This window comes from Leucoraja erinacea, chromosome 8 (genome assembly GCF_028641065.1).
Source record: "Leucoraja erinacea ecotype New England chromosome 8, Leri_hhj_1, whole genome shotgun sequence".
NCBI lineage: Eukaryota > Metazoa > Chordata > Chondrichthyes > Rajiformes > Rajidae > Leucoraja > Leucoraja erinaceus.
The window spans coordinates 4019209-4036008 of NC_073384.1; the positions used below are offsets into that span (position 1 = coordinate 4019209).

The following is a 16800-nucleotide window of genomic DNA, read 5'->3' on the forward strand; positions in this document are numbered from 1 at the left end:
TGGCAATCCCGGTTACTGACACGGGGATTATTAAGGGTTTGGACATGGTAGAGGCAGGAAAGTTCTGCCTCTAGCTTTGAAGAAGTTCTCCCCCTCCCTCCGAAGCCTATTTCCTTCGCTCCATAGATGCTGCTGCACCCGCTTAGTTTCTCCAGCACTTTTGTCTACCCTAGAGGCAGGAAACATGTTCCCGATGTTGGGGGAGTCCAGAACCAGGGGCCACACAGTTTAAGAATAAGGGGTCAGCCATTTAGAACGGAGACGAGGAAACACTTTTTCTCAATGGGAGGTGTGAGTCTGTGGAATTATGTGCCTCAGAGGGCGGTGGAGGCCGGTTCTCTGGATACTTTGTAGAGAGAGCTAGATAGGGCTCTTAAAGATAGCGGAGTCAGGGGGTATGGGGAGAAGGCAGGAACGGGATACTGATTGGGGATGATCGGCCATGATCACATTGAATCATGCTGGCTCGAAGGGCCGAATGGCCTACTCCTGCACGCAGCAAAAGCTTTTCACTGTACCTCTGTACACGTGACAGTAAACATGTCTATTAGTATTTTAAGTCGTAAGAACACCTCTTGCAACGCAGCCTTTCCCCAGCCAAAGGCAGACAGAGAGAGCTGTGCCCCGCTTTCCTTCATTAGCCTGACATGGAGGGACTCTTTCATCGAACACTACCACAGGCAGACCATTCCAAACCATGGTGCAGACACTCACTGCGTTAATGTACTCATCGTCATTTGTCAAAGTCTCTTTTCCTCCCCCCCCTGCAGCTCAACTAAAAGCCCTTTTGCAGTCGGGACCGTCCAGCCTTTGTTTACACACCGTTCGTAACGAGTGGCCCACTTTAATTCCACTTTGCCGCCGTCTCTCTCCGCTGTAACCCGAGCCCTCGTTATCAAGGCAGCGCAGATAAAAAGCTTACAGAGGAGACTGTGGGATTCAAGAGCGAGTTCTTCACTGGGAGCCAGAGTTCAGTCGATGGGTTCGCCCATACATCAAGCGGGAGAGTGTGTCTGGGTTGTTTAAACACCAGAGAAGATCGCTTAGTATTACCTTTCCAGACGGCCCCGACATGCAAACACGTTGCATTTATCAAAGGTCTCTTCACTTTCTGAAATGTAGCCACTTAAACTGTCTCGGCTAACACCGATGCAAATCTTATGTGAAATAAATCTGGCTCCTTTTACCGGAACGGGGGTGGATAAAAATGGCAGCAAGTTTGCTGAATTATGGGCTTTTTTTTATCGCATAAAAGCCGACCTCAATTCCCACAGCAACTCGTTTGATAGACACTGTGAAATGCTGACTGGGCGGTTTATCGGCTCAGATCAGGAGGTGACCCCTTGGGAATCCATGGAATGCCTTTCACCCCACTATGAGGCCGTCACTCCCAACTATTTCGAACAGAATCTCAGCATGCGGCAGCTGAGATCCCTGCTGGAAAAGTCCCCAAGATTTAAGGGCCTGTCCCACATGGCCACCACGCCACGCAGATGGCGCGCGAAGATTTTGTACATCGCAAAATCCTGCGTCGCCGTGCGTCGCCACGCCGTGCGTTACTGCCACTGTGCGCGCTTCACGCATCATAACGCGTAAATTACGCGCAAATGACAGCCAAGTGGGAGGACAGGCCCTATCGGGCGGCATGGTGGCGCAGCAGTAGAGTCGCTGCCTCACGGCGCCAGAGACCCGGGTTCCATCCTGACTGCACGTCTTGCTTGCTTGTCTGTACGGAGTTTGTACGTTCTCCCCGTGACCTGCGTGGGTTTTATCCGGTTTCCTCCCACACTCCAAAGACGTACAGGTTTGTAGGTGAGTGAATGAATGAATGAATACATTTATTGGTCAAGCATTCACATACAAGGAATTTGCCTTGGTGCTCCGCCCGCAAGTGACAACATGACATACAGTGACAAAACATTGTAATTGGTTTCTGTGAAATGTCCCGAGTGTGCAGGCCTTAGTTCCCATCAAGCAAAAGGTATAGTGGTGTGAAAACACCTCCAGATTCAGGGGCAGTTTCTTCCCAGTTGTTATCAGGCAACTGACTCACCCTACCACAACCAGACAGCGGTCCTGAACTACTATCTACCTCGTTGGTGTATCCTTGATCGGACTTTGCTGGCTTTACTTACGTTATTCCCTTATCATGTATCTGTACATTGTAAATGGATCAATTGTATTCAGGTAATGTCCTGGTGCTGACTGGTTAGCACGCAACAAAAGGATTTTCACTGTACCTCGGTACTCGTGACAATGAACTAAACGCAACTGAACTTGGATAGAACTAACGTTACGGGTGATCGCTGGTTGGCACGGACTCGGTGGGCTGAAGGGCCTGTTTCATGCGGTATTTCTACACTAAATTAAACTAAACTAAACCAAACCAAGGAGCTGTGGTTGATTCAAACTGCTGCCAATGATAATGTTCCCGGGGTGACAATAGACAATAGACAATAGACAATAGACAATAAGTGCAGGAGTAGGCCACTTTGCCCTTCGAGCCAGCACCGCCATTCAATGTGATCATGGCTGATCATCCACAATCAGTACCCCGTTTCTGCCTTCGCCCCATATCCCCTGACTCCGCTATCTTTAAGAGCCCTATCTAGCTCTCTCTTGAAAGCATCCAGAGAACCTGCCTCCACCGCCCTCTGTGGTAGAGAATTCCACAGACTTACCACTCTCCGTGAGAAAAAGTGTTTATTTTTAAGGGGTTGGACAGACTAGATGCAGGAAGATTGTTCCCGATGATGGGGAAGTCCAGGACAAGGGGTCACAGTTTAAGGATCAGGGGGAAATCTTTTAGGACCGAGATGAGAAAAACATTTTTCACACAGAGAGTGGTGAATCTATGGAATTCTCTGCCACAGAAGGTAGTTGAGGCCGGTTCATTGGCTATATTTAACCTGCCTCCACTGCCCTCTGAGGCAGAGAATTACACAGACTCACAACTCTCTGTGAGAAAAAGTGTTTCCACGTCTCCGTTCCAAATGGCTTACCCCTTATTCTTAAACTGTGGCCCCTGGTTCTGGACTCCCCCAACATCGGGAACATGTTTTCTGCCTCTAGCGTGTCCAAACCCGTAACAATCTTATATGTTTCAATTGGTGAGGTGGTAGAAGTATTGAAAGTCGTAAAGTCATACGACACGGAAACAAGCCCTTCAGCCCAACTCGTCCGTCTAAGCAGGAGGGACTAGTGTAGATGGGGCATCATGGTCAGCATGGGCTGAAGGGCCTGTTTCCGTGCTATATGATTCTACAAGAAAAATATGGGGCTCACATCAGCACTGCTGTAAATAAATGTAAAAAAACATTGAGATGATTGGTTGGCAAAGATTGATGTCGTTCTTACACCAAATGTTACATCTTAAGTTCATAATTGATCGAAGCAGATTTAGGCCATTCGGCCCATCAAGTCTACTATGCCATTCAATCATGGCTGATCTATCTTTCCCTCTCAACCCCATTCTCCTGCCTTCTCCCGATAACCCCTGACACCCGTACTAATCAAGAATCCATCAATCTCCGCCTTACAAACATCCACTGACTTGGCCTGCACAGCCTTCTGTGGCAATGAAATCCACAGATTCACCACCCTCTGACTTAAGAAATCCTTCAGGGCCCGTCCCACTTGGTGATTTTTTTCGGCGACTGTCGGCAGCATTGACTGCCGTATCAGGTGACCGATAAAGTCGCGGCGTGAGGACGCATTGGCGCGCGGCGTCTCCTCGAGTGTCGCGACATTCTTTTTTTGTCGCCGCTGGATTTGGAAATGTTCAAAATCTATCGGTGACCCTGATACATCAGTCAATGACGCCGGCAGCTGCCGAGACAAATCGCCAAGTGAGACAGGCCCTTTCCTCGTCCCCTTCCGACAGGGACGTCCTTTAATTCTGAGGAGTCTTGGGTACAAATGTCTCGTTAGCACCACCAGAAAGTAATGATTTTATTCTGTTGAGACAGTGACAGAAGCACTAATTATGTGGGTCTATAATTATTGCTGAGGCGTGCACAATCCTTGTCACAAACGAGCACAGCGCAGCTTTTCACATCTACTTTGGTTTAAGGAAGAACAGCAGAGGCTGGATAGAATCGAAGGTAGACACAAAATGGTGGAGTAACTCGGTGGGTCATGCTGCAGCTGTGGAGAGAAGAGGGAGAGTGGGGGGGGAGGGGGGGGGTTGAGGGAGGGGAGGGGGTAGGGAGAGTTGTTCAAATGACTACACTCCCTCTCTACCCCTCCCTCTCTACCCTCCCTCCCCCCTTCTCTACCCTCCCTCTCCCCTCTCTACCTCCCTCTCTCTACCCCCCTCCCTCTCTACCCCCCTCCCCCCTCACCCTCTAACCTCCCTCCCCCCCACTCTACCTCCTCTCTCTCCCCATCCCTCTCTACCCCCACCCACTCTACCCTTCTCCCTCTCTACCCCTCCTCCCCCCTCTCTCTAACCCCCCCCTCACCCTCTACCCCCTTCACCTCCTCTCCCTCTCTACCCCCCTCCCCTCCCTCTATCCTTCCTCTCTACCCCCCCACCCCCTCCCTCTCTAGCCACGCCTGCGCAGTTGGGGGCTATGCGTGAGTGGATAGGGCGGGGGATGGGGGGAAAAGGAGCAAATGAAATCGTCTGCCCCCCCCACCCCGACATCAGTCTGAAGAAGGGTCTCGACCCGAAACGTCACCCATTCCTTCTCTCCATAGATGCTGCCTGTCCCGCTGAGTTAGTCCAGCATTTTGTGTTTACCTTCTAATTCAGTTTAGTTTAGTTCAGAGGTGCAGCGCAGAATAGGCCCTTTGTCTCGCCGAGCCCACGGCGACCGGTGATCCCCGTACACTAGCGCTATCCTACACACTCTTGGGACAATCTTACAATTTTACCAAAGCCAATTAACCTACAAACCTGTACGTCTTTGGAATCTGGGAGGAAACCAGAGCACCTGGAGAAAGCCCACATGGTCCCGGAGAGAAAGTACACACTCGGGGAGATTTACAAAGACCAATTGTCCTGCCAACCTGCACCGTCACAGGAAGAACGTGCAAACTCCACACATACAGCACCCGTGGTCAGGATTGAACCTGGGTCTCTGGCGCTGTAAGGCAGCTACACTACCGCTGCGCCACCGTGCCGGTCCACTATACACGATGAAACTTTGCAGACATTTGATGCACAATATTTAGAAGGAGGGGCAGACAGGCCTCTTTACGAGTTACATTCATAGGTTTAGGCAAGAGTGACACTTACGATAGATCGCAGCCCTTGAGTCTCCAGCAACATCAGGGAATTTTCATAGCAGTTCCTCAGTTGGCGTTTCAGACGCTCATCACAGTTTCCTCTTGCTATCGGCCCCACGGTGTGGATGACATCTGAGTGCAGAAAGGAACAACATTTAATTTGCTTAACATCGGAGAGTTTTTTTTTGCTTTTTTAAAATATTTATTTCTATTAGAAGCAATAGAAGAATTTCTATAGAAGAATATGGAAGGGAGATCGAGCAACTGTCCATATGGTGCCAGCGAAATAACCTGGCCCTCAACACCAGCAAAACCAAGGAACTGATTGTGGACTTTGGAAGGAGTAGGAGGGGGACCCACAGCCCCGTTTATATCAATGGGTCGATGGTTGAAAGGGTCAAGAGCTTCAAATTCCTGGGCGTGCACATCTCTGAAGATCTCTCCTGGTCCGAGAACACTAACGCAATTATCAAGAAAGCTCATCAGCGCCTCTACTTCCTGAGAAGATTACGGAGAGTCGGATTGTCAAGGAGGACTCTCTCTAACTTCTACAGGTGCACAGTAGAGAGCATGCTGACCGGTTGCATCGTGGCTTGGTTCAGCAACTTGAGCGCCCTGGAGAGGAAAAGACTACAAAAAGTAGTAAACACTGGCCAGTCCATCATCGGCTCTGACCTTACTTCCATCGAGGGGATTTATCGCAGTCGCTGCCTCATAAAGGCTGGCAGTATCATCAAAGACCCACACCATCCTGGCCACACACTCATCTCCCTGCTACATTCAGGTAGAAGGTACAGGAGCCTGAAGACTGCAATAACCAGGTTCAGGAATAGCTACTTCCCCACAGCCATCAGGCTATTAAACCTCGCTCGGACAAAACTCTGATTATTAATAACCACTTTCTGTTATTTGCACTTTACCAGTTTATTTATTCATGTGTGTGTATATATTTATATCATCGTATATGGACACATTGATCTGTTTTGTAGTAAATGCCTACTGTGTTCTGTGTGCTGAAGCAAAGCAAGAATTCCATTGTCCTATACAGGGACACATGACAATAAACTAACTTGAACTTGAACTTGTACAGAGATAAAACATTTGGCGTCAATTATTGTACAGCTTCATTTTTAACCTTATAACCTAAACTATGAAAATGAAAAGAGAAAAGAAAAATAAAACAAGAAAGGAAAAAAGTGGAAAGTGAAAAGATAGATCGAAAAAGAACAAAAGAAAGGTGGTGAGTTAAAATACATTTGGTCAGTTATCTGGATAGGACATATGTTGATAGAATGGAGCAGCTGGGCTTGTACACTCTGGAATTTAGAAGGATGAGAAGGGATCTTATAGAAACATATAAGATCATTAAGGGTTTGGACACACTAGAGGCAGGAAACATGTTCCCGATGGTTACACAAAAAAGCTGGAGAAACTCAGCGGGTGCAGCAGCATCTATGGAGCGAAGGAAATAGGCAACATTTCGGGCCGATTCGGCCCGAAACGTTGCCTATTTCCTTCGCTCCATAGATGCTGCTGCACCCGCTGAGTTTCTCCAGCTTTTTTGTGTAACCTTCGATTCTCCAGCATCTGCAGTTCCCTCTTAAACAACATGTTCCCGATGTTGGGGGAGGCCACAGTTTAAGATTAAGGGGTAAGCCATTTTGAACGGAGACGAGGAAACACTTTTTGACCCAGAGAGTTGTGAGTCTGTGGAATTCTCTGCCTCAGTGGAGGCCAGTTCTCCGGATACTTTCAAGAGAGAGTAAAGGACAGGGGATATGGGGAGAAGGCAGCAACGGGGTACTGATTGGGGATGATCAGCCATGATCACATTGAATGGCGGCGCTGGCTCGAAGGGCTGAATGGCCTGCTCCTGCACCTATTGTCTATTGTCTATTGTCTGACTCAATGATAGACAATTCTACAAGCGTCTAAATCTTATGAAAGAACAACAGAGACATAAGAAATCTTTCAGACCAATATGGAATGAATCATTAAATTATATTTAAAAAACATTTGCAGCTACATGCTGTGAAACATTTTACTGTTGAATTTTGCCAATTGCCACACGACCAGCTCCATGCAGTTTTTTTTAAAGAACATACCAAAATGTGAACTAAAATAGTTATTGTGCATTAATTTTGAGATCATTCATACAAAGAAAGCCAATCCCGCACTTTAAACATCTCCGAAAGAAATCCTTCCAGTTTATAAAATGGTTCTATTTGAGTTAGTAATGAATTCAGACTCTGGAGGTGTAATCAATTAGATCTGCCTTTAATTCATTTTAACTTCACATTCAGCACTGCACTGTAATCTTGCAGCATAATAAAGGCAGGCCCCGTGTCCATCGAGCTTAACTTCGCTGCTGTGAATACGAGAAGAAATATTTTTTTGTTCAATCCTCGGCAAAGACAGGATGTCACTCTCCAAGGAGTGAGCTACCATTGTGTAATTGGACAGACAAAGCACCTCCTGCAAGCAGGAATGAAAATCTACTGACATTTGAAATGAACAGATAAATTCAAACGAAATGGGTAATCTGATCTGCGTCTCGAAGAACATTTTACATGATGCAGTTAAGTCCCTTAGCTTCTGCAATCAGCTTGTTCTGCTTACAGGCGGGGGGAGCAGAGATGCCAAGCAGAGGCAATGGACCATAATTACAATGAGGCTAATGGGACCACATTGGAATCCATGGGAAAAGAGAAACTACAAAGCTATTTCAGTTGAGGGTTAGAGGCAAGGCTAACTGCAGCGATGTTGTGTGTGGACGAGGGGCGAGATGGGAGTTGCCAGGGGACTTCCAGATCACCAAATGGGTCTCACGTGGCGGTGAAGATACACTCACAGGGGGCACAAATATCAAAGAGAGTTACGTCAAAAAAAATAAAAGAAATATCTTCATTAACAGAGTAAACAGAATGTGGGATCCTCGATTGTAGAGGAGAGGTGAAAGGAAGAGCACGGATTGAGTTGATGGGAAAGATGCAGCGTGGAAACAGGCCCTTCGGCCCACCCAGTGCATGTCGGCCATCGATCACCCGCTCACTCAAGAGGCAAGAGTGTTTTATTGTCATATGTCCTAGAATGGAACAAATGGAACAATAAAACGCTTACTCGCACCAGCAGAACATATATGTAAACATAGTACTCTGTAAACACCATAAACACACACACACACACACAGACACACAGACATACATACACACACACACACAGATTCACACACACACACACACACACATACACACACACATATATACACACACACACACACACACACACACACACACACACACACACACACACACACACACACACACACACCCAGGCACACACACACACACACACACACACACACACACACACACACACACACACAGGCACACACACACACACACACACACACACACACACACACACACACACACACACACACACACACACACAGTTAATGATCAATGCAGTTTAATGTAGAGATACAGCATGGAAACAGGCCCTTCAGCCCATCAAGCCCATGCCGACCATTGATCACCCGTTCATACTAGTTCTATGTTCTCCCACTTTTGCAACCACTCCCTACACAAGAGGGGAGATTTACAAAAGGCCAATTAACATGAATGAATGAATGTTTTATTTGCCAAGTATTCACATACAAGGAATTTGCCTTGGTGCTCCGCCCGCAAGTGTCAACACGACAATTAGGAATGACCCATAAAACATGCAAGCCCACACGGTCACAGGAAGCACGTGCGAACTCCACACAGGCAGCACCCGTGGTCAGGATCGAGCCCGGGTCTCTGGCGCTGCGAGGCAGCAAGTCTACCGCTGCGCCCACCGTGCCCGCCAGGAGTCCAGAGGAGGTAGTTACGGTTATGAAAGAGGACCAATCGGTGCAGTTGGGTGAAGGAGGCTGGAGTGGAAACATTACTGCCTTGTGGAGGAAAAAACTGCAGATGCCGGTTTAGATCGAAGGTGGACACAAAATGCCGGAGTAACTCAGCGGGACAGGCAGCATCTCTGGGGAGAAGGAATGGGCGACATTTCGGATGGAGACCACTTCTTCACACAATACCGCCTTGACTGGTTGGCCAATTCTGTGCCACGAGTGCATCATAGCAAACAACCCACCCACAGGATAACACACAAAATCAGGTTGCAGTCATGAAAAACGGAACTTGCCCTCTCATTAAAAGTCTGGAGGAAAATATATAATGAAACACCTTTGCTGGGATCTCAGAAGCCTCCAGCTGTTTCAGTGCTGAATACGTTTCTGTACCGGAAAAAGCATAATGTTGCGATCTTGGTGAAGTCGGACATCTGACAAGGTGTGTCGCTGGAGTTCTGGACCCCTGGCATACGATGAGGAGCACATTTGTCTGGAGGTAGGTGACAATAATGAAGCCATCGGGGACTTTAGTGAATCAATCGAGAGGCCCTCAGCCCAAACACAAAGACGTGAGGACACAGAGCAAGGTGACCGTGGATTTGCAGGAGAGGAGCGTGAATGAGAGTCAATTTAGGAAAAGAAAGAGAAAATAAACAAGGGCTTGCCGATGTTGGTCAACAATTAAAACTGACAAAACGCTGGAGTGACTAGAGAGCATGGGTGACGTTTCAGGTCAAGATCCCTCTTCAGACCAGCATCTGTAGTTTCTCCCTACACAAAGTAGTAACTCAGCGGGTCAGGCAGCATCTGTGGAGAACATGGATAGGTGACGTTTCACAGAGTGCTGGAGTAACTCAGGGGTCAGGCAGCATCTGTGGAGAACATGGATAGGTGACGTTTCACAGAGTGCTGGAGTAACTCAGCGGGTCAGGCAGCATCTGTGGAGAACATGGATAGGTGACGTTTCACAGAGTGCTGGAGTAACTCAGCGGGTCAGGCAGCATCTAACATGGATAGGTAACTTTCACAGGGTGCTGGAACTCAGCGGGTCAGGCAGCATCTAAGGCGCTAAGGAAATAGGCAACGTTTTGGGCCGAAACCCATAAGGGTTTCGGCCCAAAACGTTGCCTATTTCCAGAAGGATTTCGGCCCGAAACGTTGCCTATTTCCTTAGCTCCATAGATGCTGCTGCACCATAACTCAGTGGGTCAGGCAGCATCTGTGGAGAACATGGATAGGTGACGTTTCACAGAGTGCTGGAGTAACTCAGCGGGTCAGGCAGCATCTGTGGAGAACATGGAGAGGTGACGTTTGAGTGAGACCCGTCTTCAGGCAAATCTGACTCAAAAAAGGGACTCCAGATGCTGGAATCTTGAGCAACACACAAAGTGCTGGAAGAACTCAGCGGGCCAGGCAGCATCAGTGGAGAGAATGGACTGTCGATGTTTCGTGCTGGAACCCTTCTTCAGACGGAATCATTTCCACTGCTTGAAACTGTGGCACGGTGGCGCAGCAGTAGCGTTGCTGCGTTACAGCGCCAGAGACCCGGGATCCATCCCGACCACGGGTGCCATGTGTACGGAGTTTGTACGCCCTGCGTGGGGTTTTTTCTGGGAAGCTCCGGTTTGCGCCCACACTCCAAAGACGTACCGGCTTGTAGGTTAATTGGCTCGGTATAAATGCAAATTGTCCCTAGTGTGTGTGTGTTGGATAGCGTTAGTGAGCGGCTGTCGCTGGTCGGCGCGGACTCGGTGGGCCGAAGGGCCCGTTTCCGCGCTGAAGTCTTTTAGGACCGAGATGAGAAAAACATTTTTCACACAGAGAGTGGTGAATCTGTGGAATTCTCTGCCAAAGAATGTAGTTGAGGCCAGTTCATTGGCTATATTTAAGAGGGAGTTAGATGTGGCCCTTGTGGCTAAAGGGAACAGGGGGTATGGAGAGAAGGCAGGTACAGGATACGGAGTTGGATGATCAGCCATGATCATATTGAATGTCGGTGCAGGCTCGAAGGGCCGAATGGCCTACTCCTGCACCTATTGTCTATGTTTCTATGTTTCTATCTCTAAACTAAAGTTAACACAACTGCGGGCTTTAATAAGATGTGTCTTCCCACAGGATTTCACCCACATAGCTTTAACGCACACGGCATTCTAAACTCAATATCAAATTCCATCTTAAAATAATTTTTCATTATTTTTTGATATGCAATTTTTATATTTGTCATTCACTTCCTTGATTTGAATTTTGACGATGCTGTTTACATATCCGAAGACAGGCGTCAATCTATTACTTATTTGATGCTCATCAATTCTTGAAGAGATGGGATGAGATTTGTCAATTTGCTTTCACGGATAAGATGTTATTTGTCACAACTATGCGTGGCATAATGATTGTGCAAAAGTAATATTTATTTTGAAGGCCGCAACCTCACAACTCCCAACGATTGCATAGCTCAGCATAACTACGATCCTGACAGCGGGAGCTGTCTGTGCGGAGTTGGCACGTTCTCCCCGTGACCTGCGTGGGTTTTGCCCGAGCTCTTCGGTTTCCTCCCACACGTGCAGGTTTGTCGGTTAATTGGCTTGGTGTAAATGTAAAATTGTCCCTCATGTGTGTGTGTAGGGTGGAGGCAAAGTGCGGGGATCGGAATGGACTCGTTGGGCCGAAGGGCCTGTTTCAGCGCTGTATCTCTAAACTAAACTAAACTGAACACACTCTTTTAAACCTACTCCAACAGCACCTTTTTCTTACGTTAATTATGGAATTGTGATGTTTATTGTGAGCATTTCTGGCACTAAACATTATTCCCTTTACCCTGTATCTGTGCACTGTGGAAGGCTCGATTGTAACTATGTACAGTTTTTCTGCTGACTGGTTAGCATGCAACAAAAGCTTTTAACTGTACCTGGCTATAAAGTCAACTAAACTAGAGAGTTTCAGTTGCATTGTTGAGGAAAATGTACATGGTGTCGTTTTTAATCAAATATTTTAATGATTTGCCACGAAGTCCAAAGTGTAAAATCACCTCTGGTGGCCAACATTTGCAATCATGTATAAACATCGAGGATGGAGCTGGAAAGAACTGGCTCAATTAATCGTACATTACATATGCATAGTTTTTAATAGATAACTCTAATGAGCGCACTTATTTCAATATGGTAATGTGGGCAACTAATGGCAAATGCAAAGACGTCCATCACTGAAGTTCAAATGCCGTCACAACAGAAGATAAGTTTTGAGTGTTAATTCAGTGTATTCCGGTTGGCCTTCTACCTTCTTTAGACCTTTTCATATCCAACTGCTGGCGGAACATCAATGTTTCCACTCCCCTTACTGGCTCTAACCTCTCTCCCCCCCCCCCCCCCCGAACGTACAACCATCCGCTCACTCTGCAGCAACAGCCGTGGTAGTCTGGCGCGCTGACCTCTACCAGGCTGAGGCCAGGCGATAACTCTCAGACACCTCCTCCTACTTATCCTTGGACCATGCATGACCCCACCGGCGAGCACCAGGCCTAAATATCAACATTTCTCATTTCATTACTTCCGGCTCTCTGCCCTCCACAGCCTCCAACCCTATCGTTCCCCAGCCCGATTTTATCTTCTCCACAAAATCTACAAACACAACTGTCCTGGCAGACCCATTGTTTCTGCTGGTTCATGTCCCACCAAATGTTTTAAATCAGCACTTTAACTCCCCCTCCCATTCCCAATCTGACCTTTCTGTCCTGGGCCTCCTCCATTGTCAGAGTGAGGCCCAGCGCAAATTGGAGGAACAGCACCTCATATTTCGCTTGGGCAGCTTACACCCCAGCGGTATGAACATTGACTTCTCTAGCTTCAGATAGCCCTTGCTTTCCCTCTCCCTCCATCCCCTCCCCCTTCCAAGTTCTTCCACCAATCTAAAAAGCCTGTCCCACTGTACGAGGTAACACACTAATCATAGACACGACAAAATAAAAAAAATTATATTTAAAAATTATATTAGTGCAGAGCTAAAGCCAACCAACACAGTTTGTAGTTTGGATAAGGGGCTGTCCTACTGTACGAGCCAATTCAAGAGCTCTCCCGAGTTAAAAAAAAAATCAAACTCGTGGTAAGCACCTAAAATGTACATTGCGGGTACGTCGGAGCTCGGGGCCGTCTCTTAGCGGCTCGTAACGCTAACGACAGGTACGCGGGAATCGCGGTAAGCTCGGGAAGACTCGTGAAGCGAGTCCCCGAGTACCTACGAGCGGCTGTTACCGTAATTCTCCGAGTTCGCATCAGGGGAAACTCGGGAGAACTCTTGAATTACCTGGTACAGTGGGACAGGCCCTTTACTGTCTCCGACTACATTCTATCTCTGTCCCGCCCACTCCCCTGACATCAGTCTGAAGAAGGGTCTTGACCCGATACGTCCCACATTCCTTCTCTCCAGAGATGCTGCCTGTCCCGCTGAGTTGCTCCATCATTTTGTGTCTACATGCAATGATATTGATCAGCATTAATAACGTCTATCAGGGTGCTTATTTTTTTTAATGTTGACTGATATCAAATTTACGAGGGTGTTGCCAGGACTAGAGGGTGTGAGCTATAGGGAGAGGTTGAGTAGGCTCGGTCTCTGGAGCGAAGGAGGATGAGGGGTGGTCTTATAGAGGTTATAAAATCATGCTAGGAATAGGTAGGGATGATGCACAGAGTCTCTTGCCCAGAGTAGGGGAATCGAGGACCAGAGGACATAGGTTTAAGGTGAAGGGGAAAAGATTTAATAGGAATCTGAGGGGTAACTTTTTCACATAAAAGGGTGGTGGGTGTGTGGAACAAGCTGCCAGAGGAGGTAGTTGAGGCCGGGACTGTCCCAATGTTTAGACACAGTTAGACAGGTACATGGATAGGTTTGGAGGGATAGGGACCAAACATGGTCAGGTGAGACTGGTGCAGCTGGGACAGGTTGGCTGTTGTGGGCAAGTTGGGCCGAAGGGCCTGTTTCTACACTCTATGACTCTATTCAGTTCCATGTCACAGTGGCAGCAATATCTATGTATCCAACATACATTTGATATTCAAAATCAAGGTGTTGGGGGAGACTCGAGAACTGGAGAAGATGGACACAAAAAGCTGGAGTAACTCAGCAGCTCAGGCAGCATCTCCGGGGGAGAAGGGAAGAAGGAGAAAGGAGAGAAGGTCAGGCAGCATCTGTGGAGAACATGATTTCGGGTCAGGACTGAAGAAGGTCCCAACACGAAATGTCACATACTCATGTTGGGACTGCCACAGAAAGTGCAAGAAGAACTCAGCTGGTCAGGCAGCATGTGTGGAGGGAATGGACAGGCGACATATTGAGACAGCACCTTTCTTCAGGCCTCTGAGGCAGAGAATTCCACAGACTCACCACTCTCTGTGAGAAAAAGTGTTTCCTCGTCTCCGTTCTAAATGGCTTACTCCTTTTTCCCCCCACATCTCAGGACACAAAGCTGGTTTTTCTAGGCCCAAAGAAAGCAGTCTCTGTTGTAAATTTACAAAGGATGGGAGCTCCAGAACTGTTAATTAGTTACTGCCTCTTCGATTGATTGGTGTTAAAAAGTAATGAGATGGAATAGCACAAACTCAGTTGCGGGCTTGCCCTTTCAATCGAGCTGACAGTTTCATCTTAGTACATCAAAGCTGCTACACTTGTGGACGGAGATTCAATAGGGGCTTGAGAAGGACCCAGTTATGTTTAAGAAGGAACTGCAGAGGCTGTAAAATCGAAGGTACACAAAATTGCTGGAGAAACTCAGCGGGTGCAGCAGCATCTATGGTGCGAAGGAAATAGGCAACGTTTCGGGCCGAAACCCGTAAGGGTTTCGGCCCGAAACGTTACCTATTTCCTTAGGTCTGAAGAAGGGTTTCTCTAAGAATAGGTTGCCTGAAGGGTTTCGTCCCAAAACGTTGCCTATTTCCTATGCTCCATAGATGCTGCTGCACCCGCTGAGTTTCTCCAGCATTTTTGTGTGATCCAGTTATGTTTTTGCCGCTCACTATTCTCAATCCCCTTGAGTAATTTGACGTTTGTGACATTGGATAAACTGTCTGTAGGAGTCGCGGAGGCCATTCGTTACTCTCGACGTGTAAATTAATCTGTCGCAACTGTTGTCAGAGCATGCATTCAATGGCGTTTGAAGCCAATGCCCCTGCATAGGGACCTCTGTGTCATTCTCTGGGAGAATCGAAAGCCAATGTATCACCTTATGAGAACCCCTCTATGGGTTTAGCTTGAATTTAGTTTCGTTTTTGAGATACAACGAGGAAACAGGCCCTTCGGCCCACCGAGTCCGCACCGACCAGCGATCCCCCGCACATTAACACTATCCCGAACACTCTAGGGATAATTTACACTTATACCAAGCCAATTCACCTACTGTACAAACCTGAATGCGGGAGGAAACCCGGAGTTCTCGGAGAAAACCCACGCAGGTCACGGGGAGAACGTACAAACTCCGCACAGACAGCACCCGTAGTCGGGATCGAACCCGGGTCTCCGGCGTTGCAAGCGCTGTAAAGCAGTAACTCTACCGCTGTGCCACCGTGGCCGCCCAAATTACTTTGCCGTGCGTGAATAAACGTTTTGTGCTTTAGAAGACACAGAGTGTTGGAGTAACTCAGCGGGTCAGGCAGCATCTGTGGAGAAGATGGATAGGTGACGTTTCACAGAGAGTGCTGGAGTAACTCAGCGGGTCAGGCAGCATCTGTGGGGAACATGGATAGGTGACGTTTCACAGAGTGCTGGAGTAACTCAGCGGGTCAGGCAGCATCTATGGAGAACATGGATAGGTGACGTTTCACAGAGTGCTGGAGTAACTCAGCGGGTCAGGCAGCATCTATGGGGAACATGGATAGGTGACGTTTCGGGTCAAGACCCTTCTTCAAACTGTGTGGGGAGGGATATGCGAGGGGAAAAAGCTGGGCGAGAGGAGGGCCAGGAATGAGGGGGTGGGGAGCCTCACTGAAACATATAGAGTAGTGAAAGGCTTGGATAGAGTGGATGTGGAGAGGATGTTTCCACTAATGGGACCAGAGGTCATAACCTCACAATTAAAGGGCAGAGGAAAAGGAGGAAGGAGATGAGGAGCAATTTCTTGTGTCAGAGGGTGGTGAATCTGTGGAATTCTTTGCCACAGTAGGTTGTGGAGGCCAAGTCAGTGGATATTTTTAAGGCAGAGATAGATAGATTCTTGATTAGTACGGGTGTCAAGGGTTATGGGGAGAAGGCAGGAGAATGGGCTTAGGAGGGTGCATTAGATCAGCCATGATTGTATGGCGGAGTAGACTTAATGGGCTGAATGGCCTAATTCTATTCCTATTACTTATGACTTTATGACAAAGTCTGGCATGTGTTTGGGCCTTCACTTAAGGTCATCAATGTGACATTTTTTAAAAATCTTTAACTTTGCATTTCCATTGTAACCCTTCTGCCTCAAGAATATTCACAGTCTCTGATCCCACTCTCTCATTTGAGGAGGTCGCTTGCAATGATTCAGATCATCTGAAAAAATACTCTTGGGATAACTCCGGGAAATAGAGTAATCAAAAATAATAAAGATGTGTACACTATGAATAGACAATAGACAATAGGTGCAGGTGTAGGCCATTTGGCCTTTTGAGCCAGCACCGCCATTCAATGTGACCATGGCTGATCAACCCCAATCAGTACCC

The 16800-nt window shown here is 47.6% G+C and overlaps 1 protein-coding gene across 1 annotated transcript in view; it reads right to left on the reverse strand.

Annotated features, from left to right (window-relative positions):
* Positions 1–16800, reverse strand: part of macrod2 (mono-ADP ribosylhydrolase 2) — a 1271393-nt gene that overhangs the window by 358753 nt on the left and 895840 nt on the right. The window contains exon 7 of the mRNA XM_055638840.1: positions 5243–5364. Within this exon, the coding sequence (XP_055494815.1) occupies positions 5243–5364 (122 nt within the window). The remainder of the gene's footprint in view (positions 1–5242; positions 5365–16800) is intronic.